The 19,867-nt window shown below is 58.1% G+C and overlaps 1 protein-coding gene across 1 annotated transcript; it reads left to right on the plus strand.

Moving 5' to 3' along the window:
* Positions 1-1,809: 1,809 nt before the first annotated feature.
* TIMELESS (timeless circadian regulator) lies at positions 1,810-19,699 on the plus strand. The gene is given in 31 exon segments (XM_071419660.1): positions 1,810-1,911; positions 2,568-2,704; positions 2,771-2,924; positions 3,014-3,128; positions 3,203-3,265; positions 3,880-3,957; positions 3,959-3,982; positions 4,997-5,152; positions 5,220-5,353; positions 5,447-5,534; positions 6,033-6,209; positions 6,283-6,500; positions 7,163-7,266; positions 7,861-8,030; positions 8,979-9,104; positions 9,955-10,106; positions 11,229-11,326; positions 12,533-12,650; positions 13,574-13,775; positions 14,990-15,141; positions 15,590-15,675; positions 15,757-15,880; positions 15,963-16,045; positions 16,120-16,268; positions 16,738-16,903; positions 17,002-17,070; positions 17,162-17,280; positions 18,613-18,751; positions 18,833-18,869; positions 18,992-19,095; positions 19,225-19,699. Coding segments are annotated over 30 exon segments (3,630 nt in total). The 5' UTR covers positions 1,810-1,911; positions 2,568-2,607; the 3' UTR covers positions 19,353-19,699.
* The last annotated feature ends 168 nt before the right edge of the window (positions 19,700-19,867 follow it).

A 19,867-nucleotide genomic window follows, 5' to 3' on the forward strand; every position in this document is an offset into this window, starting at 1 on the left:
CCGCTCGCTCCTTCGCCCCCGCCGTCATCACCCGCAACTTCGCCAACCACTGGGTAAGTGGGGGGGACGGACGGGGACCCCCCAAACCCGCGCCGGGCCCCCCCCCCCCAGTCCCTCCCCGCTTGTCCTGCCCCAGCCGCTGTGTCCCCGCTGAAGGCGGGTGGCTGCCGGTGTCACCACGGTGACAGCAGCACCCCAGGGTGCTGGGCACCCCCCTCGACATCCCGGGGAGCGGGAGATTGGTCCTGCCCCACCGGGGATATCCCGGGAGCGGGAGATTGGTCCTGCCCCACCGGGGATATCCCGGGGAGCGGGAGACGGGTCCTGCTCCACCGGGGATATCCCGGGGAGCGGGAGATTGGTCCTGCCCCACCGGGGATATCCCAGGGAGCGGGAGACGGGTCCTGCCCCACCGGGGACATCCCGGGGAGCGGGAGACGGTCCTGCCCACCGGGGACATCCCGGGGAGCGGGAGACGGGTCCTGCCCCACCGGGGATATCCCGGGGTACGGGAGACGGGTCCTGCCCCACCGGGGATATCCTGGGGTACGGGAGACGGGTCTTGCCCCACCGGGGATATCCCGGAGAGCAGGAGACGGGTCCTGCTCCACCGGGGACATCCCGGGGAGCGGGAGACGGGTCCTGCCCCACCGGGGATATCCCAGGAGCGGGAGATTGGTCCTGCCCCCCTCGACATCCCGGGAAGCGGGAGACGGGTCCTGCCCCACCGGGGATATCCCGGGGTACGGGAGACGGGTCCTGCCCCACCGGGGATATCCCGGGGAGCGGGAGACGGGTCCTGCCCCCCCCGGAGACATCCCGGGGAGGGGGGACACGGGCCGTCCCCGCTCACCGGGACACGGGTGGCCCCGAATGGGCCGGCGCCCGGGCATCAGCGGGGTGGGTACCGTGTCCCCTCCGGAGGGCGGGGAGCCGGGGGTGCCCCGGTCCCGGTGCCCACGCCGCCCCCCCGCAGGTGTACTGGGCGGGCCCGCTGCTGGGCGCGGCGCTGGGCGCGGTGCTCTACGAGTTCGCGTTGTGCCCGCGGCCGCGCAGCCTGGCCGAGCGCCTGGCCGCCCTCAAGGGAGAGCCGCCCGCCCCCACCGCCGTCACCGCCGCCGCCGCCGCCGCCGCCGAGCCGCCGCCCGAGCCGCCGGCAGAGCCGCTGGAGCTGAAGACGCAGGGGCTGTAACGGGGCCCGTCCCGGGGCGCGGCCCCGCGCCCGCCGCTGCTTTGCTGTGACGGGGCCGCCGCGGTGCGTGTGGTGCGTGTGTGTGCGGCGCGGCGCGGCGGGCGGGCGGCGGCGGGGCCCCGCTGCTGCCGGGAACCGGCCAACCGGGCTGCCCGGGGCCGCCCGTACCGGGCCGGGGCCGCCCCCCCCGCCCCGCCGCGGCGGGACTTCTGTGTTCGGTGAATTAAACCTGCTCTTTTATTTTGGTAACCGCTCGCGGCCGTGCCCGGCACCGGGAATCGGGTGGGACCGAGAATGGGGGGGGGGACGACACCGGAGCACGCCCGGCGGGTGGCGGGAGGGGCCGCCCGTTCCCGCGCCCCGGGCAGGCCCCGCCCAGCCAGCACCGTTCTTAAAAGGGCAACGCCGCCGCCGCGTCCCTTCCCCGCAATGAGCCCCTCCCCTCTTCCACCCCTCAGCTCCGCGGGCCGGGGGGCGACGGCCGGGGGATTGGGGGCACCCCGAGGCACCGAGCCGCCGGTTTGTGCCCGTGGTGGGCGGAGGGGGGGTGCGCGGACCGGGGGGCACCAGAGGGGCCGCCGGGCTGCTCAGGGGGTGTTGCCGCTTGAAGGGTGCGGCGGGGCGGGGCCTCGGCCCGCGGGAACTGGGGCGGTTGTGTAACGCCGCCCCCGCGCCGGGACCGGGAGCGCGGCCGTGAGGGCGGCGGGGACGGGGCGGCGGTGAGCGGGATCGGGGGGAGCGGGATCGAGGGGTGCGGGAGCGGGGAGTGGCCCAGGATGGCCCAGGAGAGGGGACTGGGGGTGATCCGGGGTCACCGAAACCGGGGGGTGGTTCGGGAACGGGGCGGGGGTTGATACGGGATTGGGGGAACCGGGACCTCCGGATGCTCCGGGATCGGCGGGCTCGGGGAGTGCGCCGGGATCAGGGGGGTCTGGGGGAAGCTGGGGGCTGAGATCCGGGATGGGGCGGGGGGGGGGGGGGGGGGGGGGGGGGGGGGGTCAGGAATGCTCCGGGACCGAGAACGCACCGGGACCGACTGGGACCGGGGTTTAGTCCGTGACTGGGGGGGAACCCAAACTGGGGAGGATGATATGGAACGGGAGGAACCGGGCTTGGGGTGCGCCGGGGCTGCGGGATGCTCCGGTATTGGGGTGGACCGCACCGGGAGATGCGCTGGGATCGAGGTGGTACCGGAGCCTGGGGGTTGCTGTGGGATCGGTGGGCTCCGGTACCGAGCGGGGACCAAGCCTGGGAGGTTCATCGGTGTTGGGGAAACTGGGACCGGAGAGTGCCCCGGGTTCTGCCGGTACCGGGGGAGCCCAGAACGGGTGGCAGAACCGCACCGGGGGTCCCCGATGCTGACGGTGGCCCGCAGGTGGCCCCCGGTACCGATCCGGTGCGCAGCCCCGCGCTGCATGGACTGGTACATGATGAACTGCGAGCTCCTGGCCACCTGCAGCGCCCTGGGCTACCTGGAGGGCGACGTGTACCACCGGGAGCCCGACTGCCTGGGTAGGTGGGCACCGGGGGCGGGGGGGACACCGGGAACGGCGGGGACTGACGGCTCCATGCCCCCAGAGAGCGTCAAGGACCTGATCCGGTACCTGCGCCACGAGGATGAGACCCGGGATGTGCGGCAGCAGCTGGGGGCAGCCCAAATCCTGCAGAACGATCTCCTGCCCATCCTGGTGCAGTACCCGCAGGAGAAGGTGCTCTTTGATGCTGTCATCAGGTATGGAGGGGCGGGCTTGGGGTCAGGGGTGGCCCTGTGGGGGCTCCTCGGTGGGCAGGGGTCTCTCACAGCCCTCCACTCCCTCCCAGGTTGATGGTGAACCTGACCCAGCCGGCCCTGCTGTGCTTTGGGAAGGTGCCAGCTGATGCCACCTCCCGTCACCACTTTCTGCAGGTGCTGTCCTACCTGCAGGCCTACAAGGAGGTGAGTTTTGCCCGGGGACGTGTTGTGGGCAGGGGGCTTTGCCTAGTTCCCTTGCTCACGTGGGGTCTCTGCAGGCTTTTGCCAATGAGAAGGTGTTTGGGGTGCTCAGTGAGAAGCTCTACAACCTCCTGCAGCTGGTGAGTCCCCTTGGGGGGCTGTCCCTGGCGGGGGTCCCTCAGGGGCTGTGGGGTCTGTCCTTGCTGGGGGGTCCTGTGGGGGCTGCAGGGTCTTGGAATTACCAGGGGGCTCCAGGGGTCCGTCCTCAGGGCCTGTGGGGTCTGTCCCTACTGGAGTCCCTCAGGGGTTTTGGGGTCTGTCCCTATTGGGGTCCCTCAGGGGCTGTGGGTCTGTCCTATTGGGGCTCCCTCAGGGGTTTTGGGGTCTGTCCCTATTGGGCGTCCCTCAGGGGTTTGGGGTCTGTCCCTATTGGGCGTCCCTCAGGGGTTTTGGGGTCTGTCCCTATTGGGCGTCCCTCAGGGGTTTTGGGGTCTGTCCCTATTGGGGTCCCTCAGGGGCTGTGGGGGTCTGTCCCTATTGGGGCTCCTCAGGGGTTTTGGGGTCTGTCCCTATTGTGGGTCCCTCAGGGGTTTTGGGGTCTGTCCCTGCCATTGGTCCCTCAGGGGGTTTTGGGGTCTGTCCCTGCCATGGGTCACCTGGGGGCTGTAGGGTCCACCCTGCAGGGCCATGGGGTCCCTCCCTGCCAGGGACCCCCGTGGGGCTGTGGGGGTCCCTGACAGCTGTGTCCCCCCAGGACTGGGAGCAGCGGCAGGAGGAGGACACGCTGCTGATCGAGAGGATCCTGCTGCTGGTGCGCAACGTGTTGCACGTGCCCCCCCGACCCCACAGAGGAGCAGGTACCACGACAGGGCCCTGCCCTGCCTCCCTGACAGCCTCAGTGGCTCCATGGGGACCCTGACACCTCTCGGGTTCATGGCTGTTAATTGCAGCCCTGAGGTGTGTAGGATGTCTCTGTTTCGGCCTGTGTGTCTGAGAAATAGTCAGAGCTCTTCAGTTTTTGGTCTTGAGGTTGTTTATTAATTCTTATCTATAAAATTTTCTTTCTGGCTGAGGTCAGCTCAGCAGGGCAGCCAGCAGCACTCTGACTGCCCTCAGGGTGGTGTTGTCCTTTTATACTACAAACTACCTATAACATGTTTACAATTATTTTCCAATACCTATCACCTATGTTAGAACAGTGCACTTCTACTCTAAACCAATCCCAAAGTGCCACCATCACAGCAGAAAATGGAGACCAAGAAGAAGAAGGAGAAGAAGGACAGGATATGCCCAGATTCCTCCATCTTGCCTCCTGAACTCCCATTCTAAAAACCCCAAAATTCTACATTTTCACCCTGTGACAAATTCACTATAATTCTACTCAAACTCTTGTGGCTTGTAACTCTTCACACAAAGCTGGGAATTGTTTCCAGCCCTTGGGGTGGTGTTAGTTTTTTATACTAAAAATTACATGTACAATATTTACAATTACTTCCCAATACCTATCACCTATGTTAGAACAGTGCACTTCTACTCTAAACCAATCCCAAAGTGCCACCATCACAGCAGAAAATGGAGACCAAGAAGAAGAAAGGATGGATACGTCCAAATTCCTCCATCTTATCCCCAAACCCCCCATTCCAAAAATCCTAAAATCTCCATTTTCACCCTGTGATAATTTTATTATTAAACTATTTAAACCTCTGTGACTTTTAGGTCCTCATACAAAGCTGGTAATTTGCAACACGGGTCAAAATCAAACCCTCAGGTGCTCTGGGCTGCGTGCCAGGGTCTCCGAGCCCCCCGGCAACTCTGGACACCTGGAGGGATGTCCTGAATTCTGACAGACACCCCTCCACCATCCCCAGCAGGGCGTGGATGGTGATGCCAGCGTGCACGACCGGGTGCTGTGGGCTCTGCACATCAGCGGGATGGACGACCTGCTCAAATTCCTGGCCAGCGCCCAGGTGGAGCAGCAGTGGGCTCTGCACGTCCTGGAGATCATCTCCCTGATGTTCCGTGACCAGGTGAGCTGGGCCAGGGTGGCAAGGCAGGGTGGCAGAGCCCCCATGGTGCTGACAGAGCTGCCTGCAGAGCCCAGAGGAGCTGGCAGCGCTGGGACGGGGGACAGCAGGGGCTGAGCACGGGGAGGACACGCGGGAGCTGGAGAGCTTGAGGCAGAGGGAGATGGCGGAGAAGAGAAGCCGGGCACTGCAGCGCACGTCCAGGTGAGATGGGGGCACCCCCGTGGCAGGATGGGACCCCCAAAGTGGGGACAGCGTCACTCAGCCACTGTCACCTGTCACCTGTCACCTGCCCAGGCATTCTCGTTTTGGTGGCTCCTACGTCCTGCAGGGCGTCAAGTCCATCGGGGACAGGGATGTGGTGTTCCACAAGGGGCTGCACAATGTGAGTGTGGGGCAAGGGGACAGGGGCTGGGGACGTGGCAGGGGCACAGGGACAGGGATGGGTGTGGAACGTGGCACAGGGTGCGGGAATGTGGTGAGGGGCACAGGGACAGGAAGGTGGCAGAGATCATTGGGTAGGGAGTGTGGGTGGGGGGCACTGGGATGGGGAAGTGGCAGAGATTATTGAGATGGGAATGTGAGTGGGGGGCACAGGGATGGGAATGTGAGTGGGGGGCACAGGGATGGGGACGTGGCAGAGGTCATTGAGATGGGAATGTGAGTGGTGGGCACAGGGATGGGGACATGGCAGAGGTCATTGAGATGGGAATGTGAGTGGTGGGCACAGAGACAAGAGCACAGGTGGGACGCAGGATTGGAAGATGGGATGTGGAGCACAGAACCAGGGATGTGGCCTGGGTCTCCAGGACAGGCACATAGTGGGTGCCGCAGAGACAAGGACTACAGGGGGGTAAATCTGGCCGCTCCATCCCCTGTGCAGCTGAAGAGCTACAGCCACGACCTGGGCAAGGAGCCGCGGCGGCTGCCCCGGCGCCGGCAGCCCGCCCCCGAGGCCGAGCCCTCCCGCCGCTCCGCCCGCAACGTGCGGCTCTTCCTGCGCCGCTTCTGCCAGGACTTCCTGGAGGACTGCTACAACCGCCTGATGCTGCTGGTCAAGGTGAGGGCTCGGAGGGCTGGGATCCCCTCTCCAGCTTGTGGCATCCCTGCTGAAACCCTCTGGTTGCCCCCAGGACCAGCTGGTGAGGGAGAAGGCTCAGCAGCACGATGAGACCTATTACCTGTGGGCCACCGCCTTCTTCATGGCCTTCAACCGGCTCCAGGGCTTCCGGCCTGAGCTGGTGTCCGAGACCGTGGGGGTCCGAGCCTTCCACTTCATCGAGCAGAACCTCACCATGTACTATGAGATGGCACTGATGGACAAGAAGGAGGCAACAACCTGGGCCCGTAGGTGAGCACCTGGGACCCCCCCAGGGCACCTGGACACCTTTTGGTGGTGAATCCCAGTACCTGGGGTTCTCCTTGAGACTCCCCATGGTGTCTGGGACCTTCTGGGCATCTGGGATGATGTACTTGGGGTTCTCCTTGAGTACCTGAGATTCCCCATGATGTCTGGGACCTTCTGGGCATCTGGGATGATGTACTTGGGGTTCTCCTTGAGTACCTGAGATTCCCCATGATGTCTGGGACCTTCTGGGCATCTGGGATGATGTACTTGGGGTTCTCCTTGAGTACCTGAGATTCCCCATGGTGTCTGGGATCTTCTGGGCACCTGGGATACTCCCTGTGGGTGCCTGGGACTCCTTGGACACCTGGGAGACCCCAGGGCACCTGAGACACCCTTTGGTGGTGAATCCCAGTACCTGGGGTTCTCCTTGAGTACCTGAGACTCCCCATGGTGTCGGGGACCTTCTGGAAACCTGGGACACCCTTTGGTGGTCAATTCCAGAACCTGACATTCTTCTTGAGACTCCCCGTGGCATCTGGGATTCTTTGTGTTGCCTGGGATCCCCTTGGACATTTGGGATTCTGGGAGTGCTTGGGACCCCCCCCCAACTACCTGGGAACCCCCCATGGCACCTGTGACCCCCCCTCCCTCCCTGCCATGCCCAGGATGCACCTGGCCCTGAAGGCGTACCAGGAGCTGCTGCGGACGCTGCAGGAGATGGATTGCTGCCCGGAGCAGGCGGTGCGGGACAGCAGCCAGGTCATCAAGAGTGAGTCCTTCTGTCCTTCTGTCCATCCCTGGGTGTGGCACGTCCTGGCTAGGGGGTGACAGTGGGGGTGACAGTCCCCCTCTTTCGGGCTCTGCAGAATCCGAGCAAACCAGTGGCGGAACAAAAAGGCACAGCACGGACCTGGGGGTGACATAAGTTTCTTTATTTGATGTTAAACTCCCTGAGTCTGGGTTCCCAGGCCTCAAACTGGGGGCAAACAACAGCTTATAAAGGGGGGCAGGTCTCAAGGGAGGATACAGTGTTCAACTAATGGGAGAACTGGGGGTGGAACACAAGGCGGGGAATGCAAGGGAGGAAAACTGCTTGGGACTGGAGGGGTTAACAGCTGGATGTGAGGGGAAGGGGTTTGAAACTTGGCCGGGAAGTAGCTGAGTAAGAAACAGATAAACTGACACCTTGGCTCAGTTAAATAACAAAGGCGCAGGTGTGTGTCACTGTAAAAACGGGGAGAGAAAAAACCCAAAAGGACTACGAAACCACAAATCAAACAATAAACACGCCAAATAAAAACCACACCACAACACCTGGGGTATCCCTGACCCACCTTCTCCCACTGCCACCCTTTTTCCCCAGGCAACATCTTCTACCTAATGGAGTACCGGGAGCTCTTCCTCACGCTCTTCCGCAAGTTTGACGAGACCAAGCAGCCTCGGAGCTTCCTGAGGGACCTGGTGGAGACAGCTCACCTCTTCCTGCGCATGCTGGAGCGCTTCTGCCGCGGCCGCGCCAACCTCGTGGTGCAGGTGGGATGGGATGTGATGCTTGACACCAGCCCGAGCTGAGTTTTCATTGGTTAGATTTAAGTGCGTGGAGTTTTGCTGGCAGCCCCGACGTGGGAGGAGACGCGAATCTGACTCCGTGTTTCAGAAAGGCTGATTTGTTATTTTATTATATATATTTTTTATTATATTAAATATATATAATAAAAATATATAATATATATTATATGAAATATATACATAATATATATTATATTAAAACGATACTAAAAGAATAGAAGAGATGAGAATCTTGACTCCGTGTTTCAGAAAGACTGATTTATTATTTTATGATCTATATTATATTAAAATATATCATAATTATATTAATACAAGATATCATATATTATATTAAAATATATCAACTATACTACAAGAATAGAAGAAAGGATTTTCATCAGAAGGCTTGAAGGAATAGAATAGGAATGGAATGATAATAAAATCTTGTGACTCACCAGCGAGTCCAAGACAGCCAGACTGTGATTGGCCATTAATTAGAAACAACCACATGAGACCAATCAAAGATGCACCTGTTGCATTCCACAGCAGCAGATAATCATGATTATGACATGCAGGAGTTTCTATAATCAATGATTATCTGCTGCTGTGGAATGCAATTATGTCAGGAACACACCTTATTATGTCTTCTAAAACATCTAACCTTCATGAAGATTTCAAGAATAATTCCTACGAGTATTTTATTCATGCATTCGCATAGAATAGGCTGGGCATATAAACACTAAGGGAGAGAGTGGACTGTAAAAATTAATATGGCTTTAAAAACTATTTTCAAAGCAACAAATAGATTTCATAGGTGCATTGTAGGAGCAACACTTTATAGGTTCCCAGAGAGACAGAGACATGGCTGCCCTGCCTTGGGGGCGCCCCTGGGGGGTCAGGCAGCCTCTCTTAACCCCATCCTTGCCCCCCCAGAGCAAACGTGTGAGGAGGAAGAAGAAGAAGAAGCCTCATGTGCCGGCGGCCCCTGCCCCGCTCAGCGCCGCGGAGCTGGAGCAGCTCTGGGAAGGATTGGCCCCGCAGGTCCAGGCCTGCCTGGAGGTACCAGGGAAGGGCTCAGCCCCACGGGGAGTTCTGGGGGTGCTGGTGGGGCACAGCATAACCCTGTCCTGCCCCAGGGCTGTTGTCATTGTATTGCAGGAGTTTCTGTTGCCGTTATATTGCAAGAGTTCCATGTTGTTGGAGTTCCGTACCTCCTTGATGTTTCTTGTAGGCAGCTCCTCTAGGCACTGACTCTTCCTTGTTCCATTTGTTATACAAATGTTCAAACAGCATATTATATTTCAAATATATATTTCCAAATGTTTCAAATATGTATTTCTAAACGCTAGTTCAGTTTTGCAGCTTTTCTCAGTTTTACAAAGTACTTATCTTCGAAATCTTTTATACTCATATTTAACAGACACTAATAGCTGCAATTGATATATTTTACCAATAGTTTAGTATTCAGGTCCTTTTCCCCGAATCCACAGGGTCATATAGTCGAGTCCTGTTTCCCCAAATCCATGGGGTCATATAGTTTATTCCAGAATCCACAGGGTCATCTCTCCCGAATCACGTCGGGGTCACCATTCGTTGTCATTACATTGCAGGAGTTTCTATTGCCATTACATTGCAAGGGTTCCATGCTGCTAGAGTTTCGTTTCTTCTCCTTGATGTTTCTTGTAGGCAGCTCCTCTAGGCACTGACTCTTCCTCATCCTCGCAGTAGCCAACTGACTCCAGTTCCCCTCAACCAACCAATCCACTCTGTTATAACACTCTTCTTATTGGCTACTCTTAACATCAGGCCTGCTCCTAACCCTTAGTAATTGGCTCAGCTGCAACTCTTTAGGGCATAAGATTACATTCTATACTTCCTTTATTTACCTACATTCTCTTCCCCTACACAGGGCAAGGTGCCCCTCCCCGAGGACGTGGTGCCCTTCGATGCCACCTCGGAGACGCCGGTGGAGGAGCAGCGGGCGGAGGCTCTGCTGAGGATCCAGGAGTGCCTGAGGGATTCCCGCGTGCCCCAGGCCCTGCAGCTGCTGCGCTCGGCCAGGTGAGGCAGAGCAGAAATTTTCCAGGGTAGGAATCTCTGGGGTTTTTGGTTGTTAATTGCTGCCCCGAGATGTGCAGGATGTCTCTGTTTTGGCCCGCACCGCTGAGAGTCTGGACTCTTCACTTTTCAGTCTTGAGGTTGTCTATTAATTCTTATCTATAAAATTTTCTTTCTGCCCAGCTGAAGTCAGCTCAGCAGGGCAGCCACAGGCACTCTGATCGCCCCTGAGGTGGTGTTGTCCTTTTATACTACAAACTACATATAACATATTTACACTTAATTCCCAATACCCATCACCTATGTTAGACAGTGCACTTCTACTCTAAACCAATCCCAAAGTGCCACCATCACAGCAGAAAATGGAGAACGAGAAGGAGAAAGGCTGGACATGCCCAAGTTCCTCCATCTTGTCCCCATAACCCCCATACCAAAAATCCTAAAATCTCCATTTTCACCTTGTGATAATTTTATTATTGTACTATTCAAACCTCTGTGACTTTCAGGTCCTCATACAAAGCTGGCAACTTGCTCCAGGGATCAAAATCAAATCCCCAGGTGTTTTGGGCTGCGTGCCAGGGTCTCCGAGCCCCACGGCGGGGTCCTCGGCAACTCTGGACGCCCAGAGGGATGTGCTGAGTTCCGACAGAAATCCATTTTGATTTAAGTGGAATGTACATCTTTAAGTATGTAGCTTGCTGTGTATTCTGATTGCAAAAGCCCAGGCTCAGAGAAACTGCTTCAGTGAAGGACAAAGATAAGGAGGGGAGAGGCAGAAAGTGATAGAGAGAGACAGAGAGACAGACAAACTGACCTAAGAATTCCTTCTGATAAGAGCTAGCAGCAAATGTCACGAGAAATTCGTAAAAATGAATATGTATGAACCTGTTGTGAAATTGCAGGCATATGTATTTGGGAAGGAGATAAAAAGGGACCTGAAGTTCCCAGAAGCAGGCATGGCATTTTAAAAGAACCATTCCCACATATAAACACACCGGCTTTACAACTTCCACAAAAGTCGTGGAGCTTTGTTTATCTCCACAAGGCGCAGGTACCAGCACCGTGCTGCCCATCTCGTCCCTGGGCCGTGGGGACACAGTGCCAAGCTGTCCCCATTGTCCCCAGGGAGGTCTGGCCTGAGGGGGATGTGTTTGGACCCGCGGATGTGGGGCCATCCGAGGAGACGCGGCTGCTGCGGGAGATCCTCGTCGCTCCCCTGCCCAGTGAGTCCCTCTCAGAGGGTTTGCAGTTTATTGCAGCCCTGAGATATGTGAAAAGTCTCTGTTTATTGCATCTTATCTGTAAAAATTTTTTCTCCTGCCCTGCTGAGGTCTGTCCAGCAGGACAATTGCAGGCACACTGTGGTGTTATCTCTTTATACTAAAAGCTATGTACAACATGTTTACAATTACTTTCCAATACCTATCACCTATGTTAAACAGTGCACTTCTATTCCAAACCAATCCCAAAGTGCCAACATCACAGCAGAAAATGGAGACCAAGAAGGAGAAGAAGGACAGGACATGCCCACATTCCTCCAGCTTGCCTCCTGAACTCCCATTCTAAAAACCACAAAATTCTACATTTTCACCCTGTGACAAACTCACTATCATTCTACTCAAGCTCTTGTGGCTTGTAGAGTTTCTACTCTAAACCAATCCAAAAGTGCCAACATCACAGCAGAAGTTGGAGGTAGAGAAGAAGAAGAAGAAGAAAGGCTGGACACGCCCAAATTCCTCCATCTTGTCCCCAAAACCCCTATTCTAAAAACCCCAAAATCTACTTTTTCACCTAGCGATAATTTTATTATTACACTACTTCAACTTCTGTGGCTTTCAGGCCTTCATACAAAGCTGGTGATTCGCTCCATGGGTCATAATCAAACCCGCAGGTGCTCTGGGCTGTGTGCCAGGGTCTCTGAGCCCCCTGGCAGGGACACCCAGAGGTCCTGAGCTCCAACAAGTCCCCACCTGTGGCCCTGGGAAGGGGGAAAATTTGGGCCAGGGCACTGCAGACCCTCAGCACATCCCTGTGACCGTGTTCACAGGGGTTTTAGGATGAGGGAAGAGACGAGGCTCTGACTCCACGTTTCAGAAGGCTTGATTTATTATTTTATAATATGTATTACATTAAAACTATATTAAAAGAATAGAAGAAAGGATTTCATCAGAAGGCTAGCTAAGAATAGAATAGGAAAGAATGATATCAAAGGTTTGTGGCTCAGGCTCTCTGTCTGAGCCAGCTGGGCTGTGATTGGCCATTAATTAGAAACAACCACATGAGACCAATCACAGATTCACCTGTTGCATTCCACAGCAGCAGATAATTATTATTTATATTGCATTTGTGAGGCCTCTCAGCTTCTCAGGAGGAAAAATCCTAAGGAAAAGATTTTCCATAAAAGATGTCTGTGACATATCCCACCACAGGGCACACACCCCCCGAGCCTGAAGAGCCAGAGGAAGAAGAGGAGGAGGACGAGGAAGAGGAGGAGCAAACCATGCAGGTGTCAGAGAAGGAATTCAACTTCCTCGACTACCTGAAGCGGTGAGAATTGACGCGGGCAAGGGGGGCTGTTTACAGACACAAACAAGACAGGGCTGCTGTAAAATGTGCCTCGAGCTGTTTGATTTTTCAGCATCAGTCTCATTACATGGTTATGACAATGGGAAGATGCCAGCAGCTCACAATCCAGGCAGCAGGCCAAAAAACTTAATGTTACAACTCACTTTATGAGCTTCTTGACCAATCCCACAAAGCAAAAGCACATTGACAGTAGTTCTATCCAATCACCATAAGCACACGTACCTTTGGTTAAAACAATGCTTGCTTATTTTGAATACAATACCTGCTTGTAAGCCCTAAAACACAACGCACAGAGCTCCATTATTAAGCTTTAACCTTCCTAATATCTTATTAGATAAACTTTCTGCAGCTTAGAGAGCTATTCAGACAAGCGTTAATACACAGGCCATTGTTCTATTTGCCTTTGCTTTCCCTACATTTTAAATAATTTTTCTGCTGTCCTATCTCATGGCTTCTGCTTTAACTCTACTCACAGTTCTGCTGCATCTGAGGCCTGCCTTTTGCAGCTTTCCCCAAAACCCTCTGATTCTCCCTCTAATTCTGTGGATCCCCACAAGAATGGTTTGGGTTAGGGTTGGGGGTTTGGGGTCCCGCTGCAGGGCAGCCGCACTGACGGCACCGCCGGGCAGGTTCTCCTGTGCCCCACAAGAACGGTTTGGGGAGGGTTGTGGGGTCCTGCTGCAGGGCAGCCACACTGACGGCACCACCGGGCAGGTTCGCCTGTGCCCCACAAGAATGGTTTGGGGAGGGCTGTGGGGTCCTGCTGCAGGGCAGCCGCACTGACAGCACCACCGGGCAGGTTCTCCTGTGCCCCACAAGAACGGTTTGGGGAGGGTTGTGGGGTCCTGCTGCAGGGCAGCCGCACTGACGGCACCGCCGGGCAGGTTCGCCTGTGCCCCCGTGGTGCGGGCGCTGGTGCTGCTGCTGCGGGGCTACGCCCGGAACAGCGCCCGCACCAACCACTGCGCCGCGCGGCTGCTGCACCGCCTGGCCCGCGACCTGCGCATGGAGCCCCTGCTCTTCCAGCTCTCCCTCTTCGCCCTCTTCCACCGCCTGCTCAGCGACCCCGCGGCTGCCGCGCACCAGGTCAGACAGGGCCCCGAGCCCTGAGCCCGGGAGGGGTCTGTCCCTGCAGCCCCCAGCCCCTCTCTGTCCCTGCAGCCCCCAGCCCCGCTCAACCCCAGAATCCCCCCAGCCCCGCTCAGTCCCTGCAGCCCCCAGCCCCGCTCAACCCCAGAATCTCCCAATCCTTCTCTGTCCCTGCAGCCCCCAGTCCCACTCAGTCCCCAGAATCTCCCAGCCCCACTCAGCCCCAGAACCTCCCAGCCCCGCTCAACCCCAGAATCCCCCAGCCCCACTCAGTCCCTGCAGCCCCCAGCCCCACTCAGCCCCAGAATCTCCCAGCCCTGCTCTGTCCCTGCAGCCCCCAGCCCCTCTCAGTCCCCAGAATCTCCCAGCCCCACTCAGTCCCTGCAGCCCCCAGCCCCACTCAGTCCCTGCAGCCCCCAGCCCCGCTCAACCCCAGAACCTCCCAGCCCCGCTCAACCCCAGAACCTCCCAGCCCCACTCAGCCCCAGAATCTCCCAGCCCCACTCAGCCCCAGAATCTCCCAGCCCCACTCAACCCCAGAATCCCCCAGCCCTGCTCTGTCCCTGCAGCCCCCAGCCCCACTCAACCCCAGAATTCCCCAGCCCCACTCAACCCCAGAATCTCCCAGCCCCACTCAGTCCCTGCAGCCCCCAGCCCAGGAGGGGTCTCTCCCTGCAGCCCCCAGCCCCTCTCAGTCCCCAGAATCTCCCAGTCCCTGCTCTGTCCCTGCCCCTCTCAGCCCCCAGCATCTCCCAATCTTTGTTCTGTCCCAGCCTCACTGAGTCCTCAAAATCTCCCAGCCCTGCTCTGTCCCTGCAGCCCCCAGCCCCACTCAGTCCCCAGAATCCCCCAATCTTTGCTCTGTCCCTGCCCCACTCAGTCCCCAGAATCTCCCAATCCTTTCTCTGTCCCAGCAGCCCCCAGCCCCACTCAGTCCCCAGCAGCCCCCAGCATCTCCCATCCCTGTCCTGTGCAGGCCCCAGCCCCATTCTCCATCCCTGGTGTCCTGCAGCCCAGCTCAGCCCCTGGTGTCCCCCAGCCCCTCTCTCCATCCCTGGTGTTCCCCAGCCCTGCTCTGTATTCCAAATTTCCCTCAGCCCCACTCTCTGTCCCCAGTGTCCTCCAGCCCTACTTTTTATCCCCAGTGTCCCCCACTCCCACTCTCTGTCCCTGGTGTCCCCCAGCCCCTCTCTCCCTCCTGCTGTCCCCAGGAGCTGGTGACCTTGGCCAAGTTCATTCTGGGCAAGTTCTTTGCGCTGGCGGCCACCAACAAAAAAGCCTTTGTGGAGCTGCTCTTCTGGAAGAGCCCAGCCATCGTCTGTGAGATGACCAAGGGCTACAGCTCCCTGCAGGAGGGAGAGGGGTGAGTGGGGCAGGGAGGGTGGGACAGTGCTCACAGGGGCTCTGGGGTGAGGGAAGAGATGAGGATCTGACTCCATGTTTCAGAGGGCTTGATTTATTATTTTATTATATATATTACATTAAAACTGTACTAAATAGAAGAAAAGGTTCTCCTCAGAAGGCTGGCTAAGAATAGGAGCAGAAAGAATGATAAAAAAGGTTTGTGGCTAGGGCTCTGTGTCCGAGCTAGCTGGGCTGTGATTGGCCATTAATTACAAACATTTAACATGGACTAATCACAGATGCACCTGTTGCATTCCACAGCAGCAGATAATCAATGCTTGCCTTTGGTTCCTGAGGCCTCTCAGCTTCTCAGGAGGAAAAATCCTAAGGAAAGGATTTTTCATAAAGGTTGCCAGCGACAGGAGGGGCTGCTCCCCTCCCCTCACCTCCCTTCTCCCCCTCCCCAGGACCACCCGGAGCCGGGTCCCCCCCTGGACCCCGCAGGAGGAGCAGGAGCTGCGGGAGCTGTACTGGAAGTACAAGGAGGTGGAAGGTACTGGGGGTCTCTGGGGTCTCAGTGGGACCCCCGGGGGGGTGGCAGGGGCTCTGTCCCTTCATCCTTGCTGTCCCACAGGTGGGGACATCATCGCCGCCATCCTGGCCCATCTCCCCACGCCCGGGCGGACGCGCAGGCAGGTGGTGAAGCAGCTGGTGAGGATGGGGCTGGCCAGCAGTGCCAAGGACTTCCCGAGGGAGAGGTGGGTCAGGGACCCACCCCGGGGAGAGGGCAGGGACCCCCTGGGACAGGGCAGGGACCCCCAGCTGTTTCCCACCCCTCAGGAAAGGCACCCGCATCGTGCTGTGGACGCAGGAGCAGGAGGAGGAGCTGACGCGGCTCTTTGAGGAGTTCCAGGGCTCCGATGGTGAGCTGGACACAGGGGGGGAAGACCCCAAAAATGCCCCTGTAGCCTCCCCAGCCTGACTCTCCTCCCCACAGACGTCCTGGGGAACATCATGAAGCACCTGACGGCGCGGCGCTCGCGGGCTCGGGTGGTGGAGAAGCTGCTGGGGCTGGGGCTGGTGGCTGAACGCAAGGAGCTGTACAAGAAACGCAGGAGGAAGAGCCAAGGACCCGGCCCTGGGCAGGTATGGGGGGCTGGAGGGTGCTGGGCTGTGCCCTGAGGGTGCTGTCCCCATCCTGGGGGCACCCAAATAGGGCCTGTACCCATCCTGGGGGCACCCAAATGTGACCTGTCCCCACCCTGAGGGCACCCAAACAGGGCCTGTCCCCACCCTGGGGGCACCCAAACAGGGCCTGTCCCCACCCTGGGGACACCCAAACGTGGCCTGTCCCCACCCTGGGGACACCCAAACGTGTCCTGTCCCCACCCTGGGGGCACCCAAACGTGGCCTGTCCCCATCCTGGGGGCACCCAAACGTGTCCTGTCCCCACCCTGGGGGCACCCAAACAGGGCCTGTCCCCACCCTGGGGGCACCCAAACGTGGCCTGTCCCCATCCTGGGGGCACCCAAACGTGTCCTGTCCCCATCCTGGGGACGCCCAAACGGGGCCTGTCCCCACCCATGGGACCCCCAAACCCTGCTGGCTCCCACAGGCTGCCCCAGGTGTCCCGGCCATGCCAGCCCAAGACAGCTCAGGAGAGGATGAGGACAGCGAGGAGGAGGAAGAGGAGGACGAGGACGATGAAGGCCTCATGGAGGAGCACTGGGTGCCTGAGGAAGGGGCTGGGCAGGACCTGGCGCAGCACCTGCATAGGGAAGGTGGGTGAGGGGCTCCAGACCCCCCCAGCTGGGTTTGGCTGAGGGGGGGGACCCTGCTGGATCCTGCTGGATCCTTTGTCACCTTCTGCTGTCCCCAGGGCTGGCCGGGCCCCTGCGGTGGCTGCAGAGCTGCCTGCGGAGGGCAGCGGGGGACCGCGAGGAGGACGGTGAGTGGGCTCAGGGCCGGTGAGTGGGGCCAGGGCCGGCTGGGCTGGGGGCTGTGGGGTCGGGGTCCCGCTGATGGTGCTCCCACCCCAGGTGTGTCCCACCCGGTGCCGCTGGTGCCGCTCACGGAGGAGAACGAGGATGCTATGGAGGACCGGCGCTTCCGGAACCTTCTGCGGCAGCTGGGGCTGCGGCCACCCGCCAGTGAGCAGGTGAGGTGCCTGTCCCCATTCCCTTGTCCCCATCCCCATCTCTGTCCCCATCCCCTTGTCCCCATCCCCTTGTCCCCATCCCCTTGTCCCCATCCCCTTGTCCCCATCCCTATCCCCATTCCCTTGTCCCCATCCCTATCCCCATTCCCTTGTCCCCATCTCTGTCCCCATCCCCTTGTCCCCACCCTTGTCCCCATCCCCTTGTCCCCATCCCCCCTGTCCCCATCCCCCTGTCCCCACCCCTGTCCCCATCCCCTTGTCCCCATCCCCTTGTCCCCATCCCTGTCCCCATCCCTGTCCCCATCCCCTTGTCTCCATCTCTGTCCCCATCCCCTTGTCCCCATTCCCTTGTCCCCATCTCTGTCCCCATCCCCTTGTCCCCATCCCCTTGTCCCCACCCCCCCGTCCCCATCTCTGTCCCCATCCCCTTGTCCCCACCCCCTTGTCCCCACCCCTGTCCCCACCCCCTTGTCCCCATCCCTGTCCCCATCCCCTTGTCCCCATCTCTGTCCCCACCCTTGTCCCCATCCCCTTGTCCCCACCCCTGTCCCCATCCCCTTGTCCCCATCCCTGTCCCCATCCCCTTGTCCCCATCCCTATCCCCATCCCCTTGTCCCCATCTCTGTCCCCACCCCTGTCCCCATCCCCTTGTCCCCATCCCTGTCCCCATCCCCTTGTCCCCAGCACAGCCCTGTGGAAGTTTCCAGACAAGGGAAGAGATGAGAATCTTGACTCCATGTTTCAGAAAGGCTGATTTATTATTTTTATGATGTATATTATGTTAAAAGAAAAAGAGATATTAAAACTATACTAAAAGAATAGAAGAAAGGATGTCATCAGAAGGCTAGCAAGGAATAGAAAGGATAAATAATAATAAAATTATTATTATTAAAATAAAAAATAATAAAATTATTATTATTAAAATAATAAATAATAATAAAATAGAAAGGATAAAATAATAAAATCTTGTGACTCTCAGAGAGTCCGAGACAGCCGGACTGTGATTGGCCATTAATTAAAAACAACCACATGAGACCAATCAAAGATGCACCTGTTGCATTCCACAGCAGGAGAAAATTATTGGTTTTACATTTTGTTCCTGAGGCCTCTCAGGAGAAAAATCCTAGGGATTTTTCAGAAAATCTCATGGCTACACCTTAGGGGAAAAATCCTGGCAAAGGGATTTTTCAGAAAATAGTGTGGCTACATCTTAGGAGGAAAATCCTAGGGATTTTCAGCAAATAGCGTGGGTACACCTTAGGAGACAAATCCTAGGGATTTTTCAGCAAATATCACGGCTCCACAGCCCTGCAATGTCCCCCTGTCCCCCAGGAATCCTTCTGGCGCATCCCGGCCGCCCTCACCCCGCAGCAGCTCCGGCGTGCGGCCGCCTCCATCGCCCACCGTGGCCCCCCAGGGTCCCCCCAGGACCCTCTGGAGCCCCCCAGGTGCCCCCAGGATGGGGCTGCAGGTGAGGGGTGGGGCCGTGGGGGTGTGGGACCCCCAGGTTTTGGGGCTGGCTCTGAGCCCCTCTCCTTGTGCCCCTCTGCAGAGCCGCTGCTGGCAGGGCTGGGATCAGACTCGGACAGGTGAGAGCAGAGCCCCCTTCTCAGCTTTTGGGGTCCTGGTTGTTTTTGGGGAGGGTCTTCTCCCTGCCTGGGGAGGGGATTCAGGCCCCTGCATTGTCCCTGAGCTGTGCCAACCCCTGCAGTGAGAAGCCTGTCCCTGTCACTGTCCCCAGCCCGGTGCAGCCGCGCACCAAGAGGCGCCGGGAGCTCGCCAGCGAGGATGAGGATGAGGATGGTGGGAGCTCAGGTGGGTTCAGCCCCCTCTGCTCGCTCCTGGGGGCTGAGTGGGCGCTGCTGGGTCGGGGCTGTCCTGTCCCTGTCCCCTTTGCCACATCCCTGGGGGGCTCAGCCCTCTCCCCTCTCCCTCCATCCACAGGAACCGAGCCAGCCCCTCCAGCTCCCTGCTCTGAGGAGGATGAGGAGGAAGAAGAGGAGGATCCACAGCCCCGGGGCAGGAGGAAGCGCATCCGCTGCTTGGAAGAGGAAGAGGAGGAGGAGGACTGAGAAGCTCCCCATACCCTAGCTGTGCCCAGGGCCTTCTGCTGTTTCCTGGGCTTTTTGCAGATTTTATTGGATTTCTGCAGCTTTTCTGCAGTTTTTCTTGGGTTTCTACAGGTTTTCTGGGGTTTCTGCAGATTGCCCTCTGCAGGTTTTGATGCTGTTTTTAAAGGCTGCACAAGCAACCAGTTTCTCCCACCTTCCTCCCCCTCCTCCTGGTGTCACCATTTACCCCAAATTCCCTCCCTTTTTCCTCAGCCGTTGGGGTTTCGGGGTTTTGGGTTTTTTTTGTTATCCTAAAACTTTTTAAAATCTAGACAAGGCCTAAATAAATAAAAGCGACTTTTGCCCTCCTTGGGTGTGTGTGGGTCTGCAGGGGGGCTTGAGCCTCCCTGGCCTCAGGGCGTGCCCAGTCCCTGTCCCTGTGTCGCAATTCCCGATAACCGCGGCTATAAAGGGGGCCGGGCTGGCCGCAGTGACCGGACAGGGGAGGGGACAGCAGGACAGGGGACAGCAGGACA

Source organism: Agelaius tricolor, unplaced genomic scaffold, assembly GCF_023055355.1.
Source record: "Agelaius tricolor isolate 1412-34295 unplaced genomic scaffold, bAgeTri1.0.p SCAF_114, whole genome shotgun sequence".
Taxonomy (NCBI): Eukaryota; Metazoa; Chordata; class Aves; order Passeriformes; family Icteridae; genus Agelaius; species Agelaius tricolor.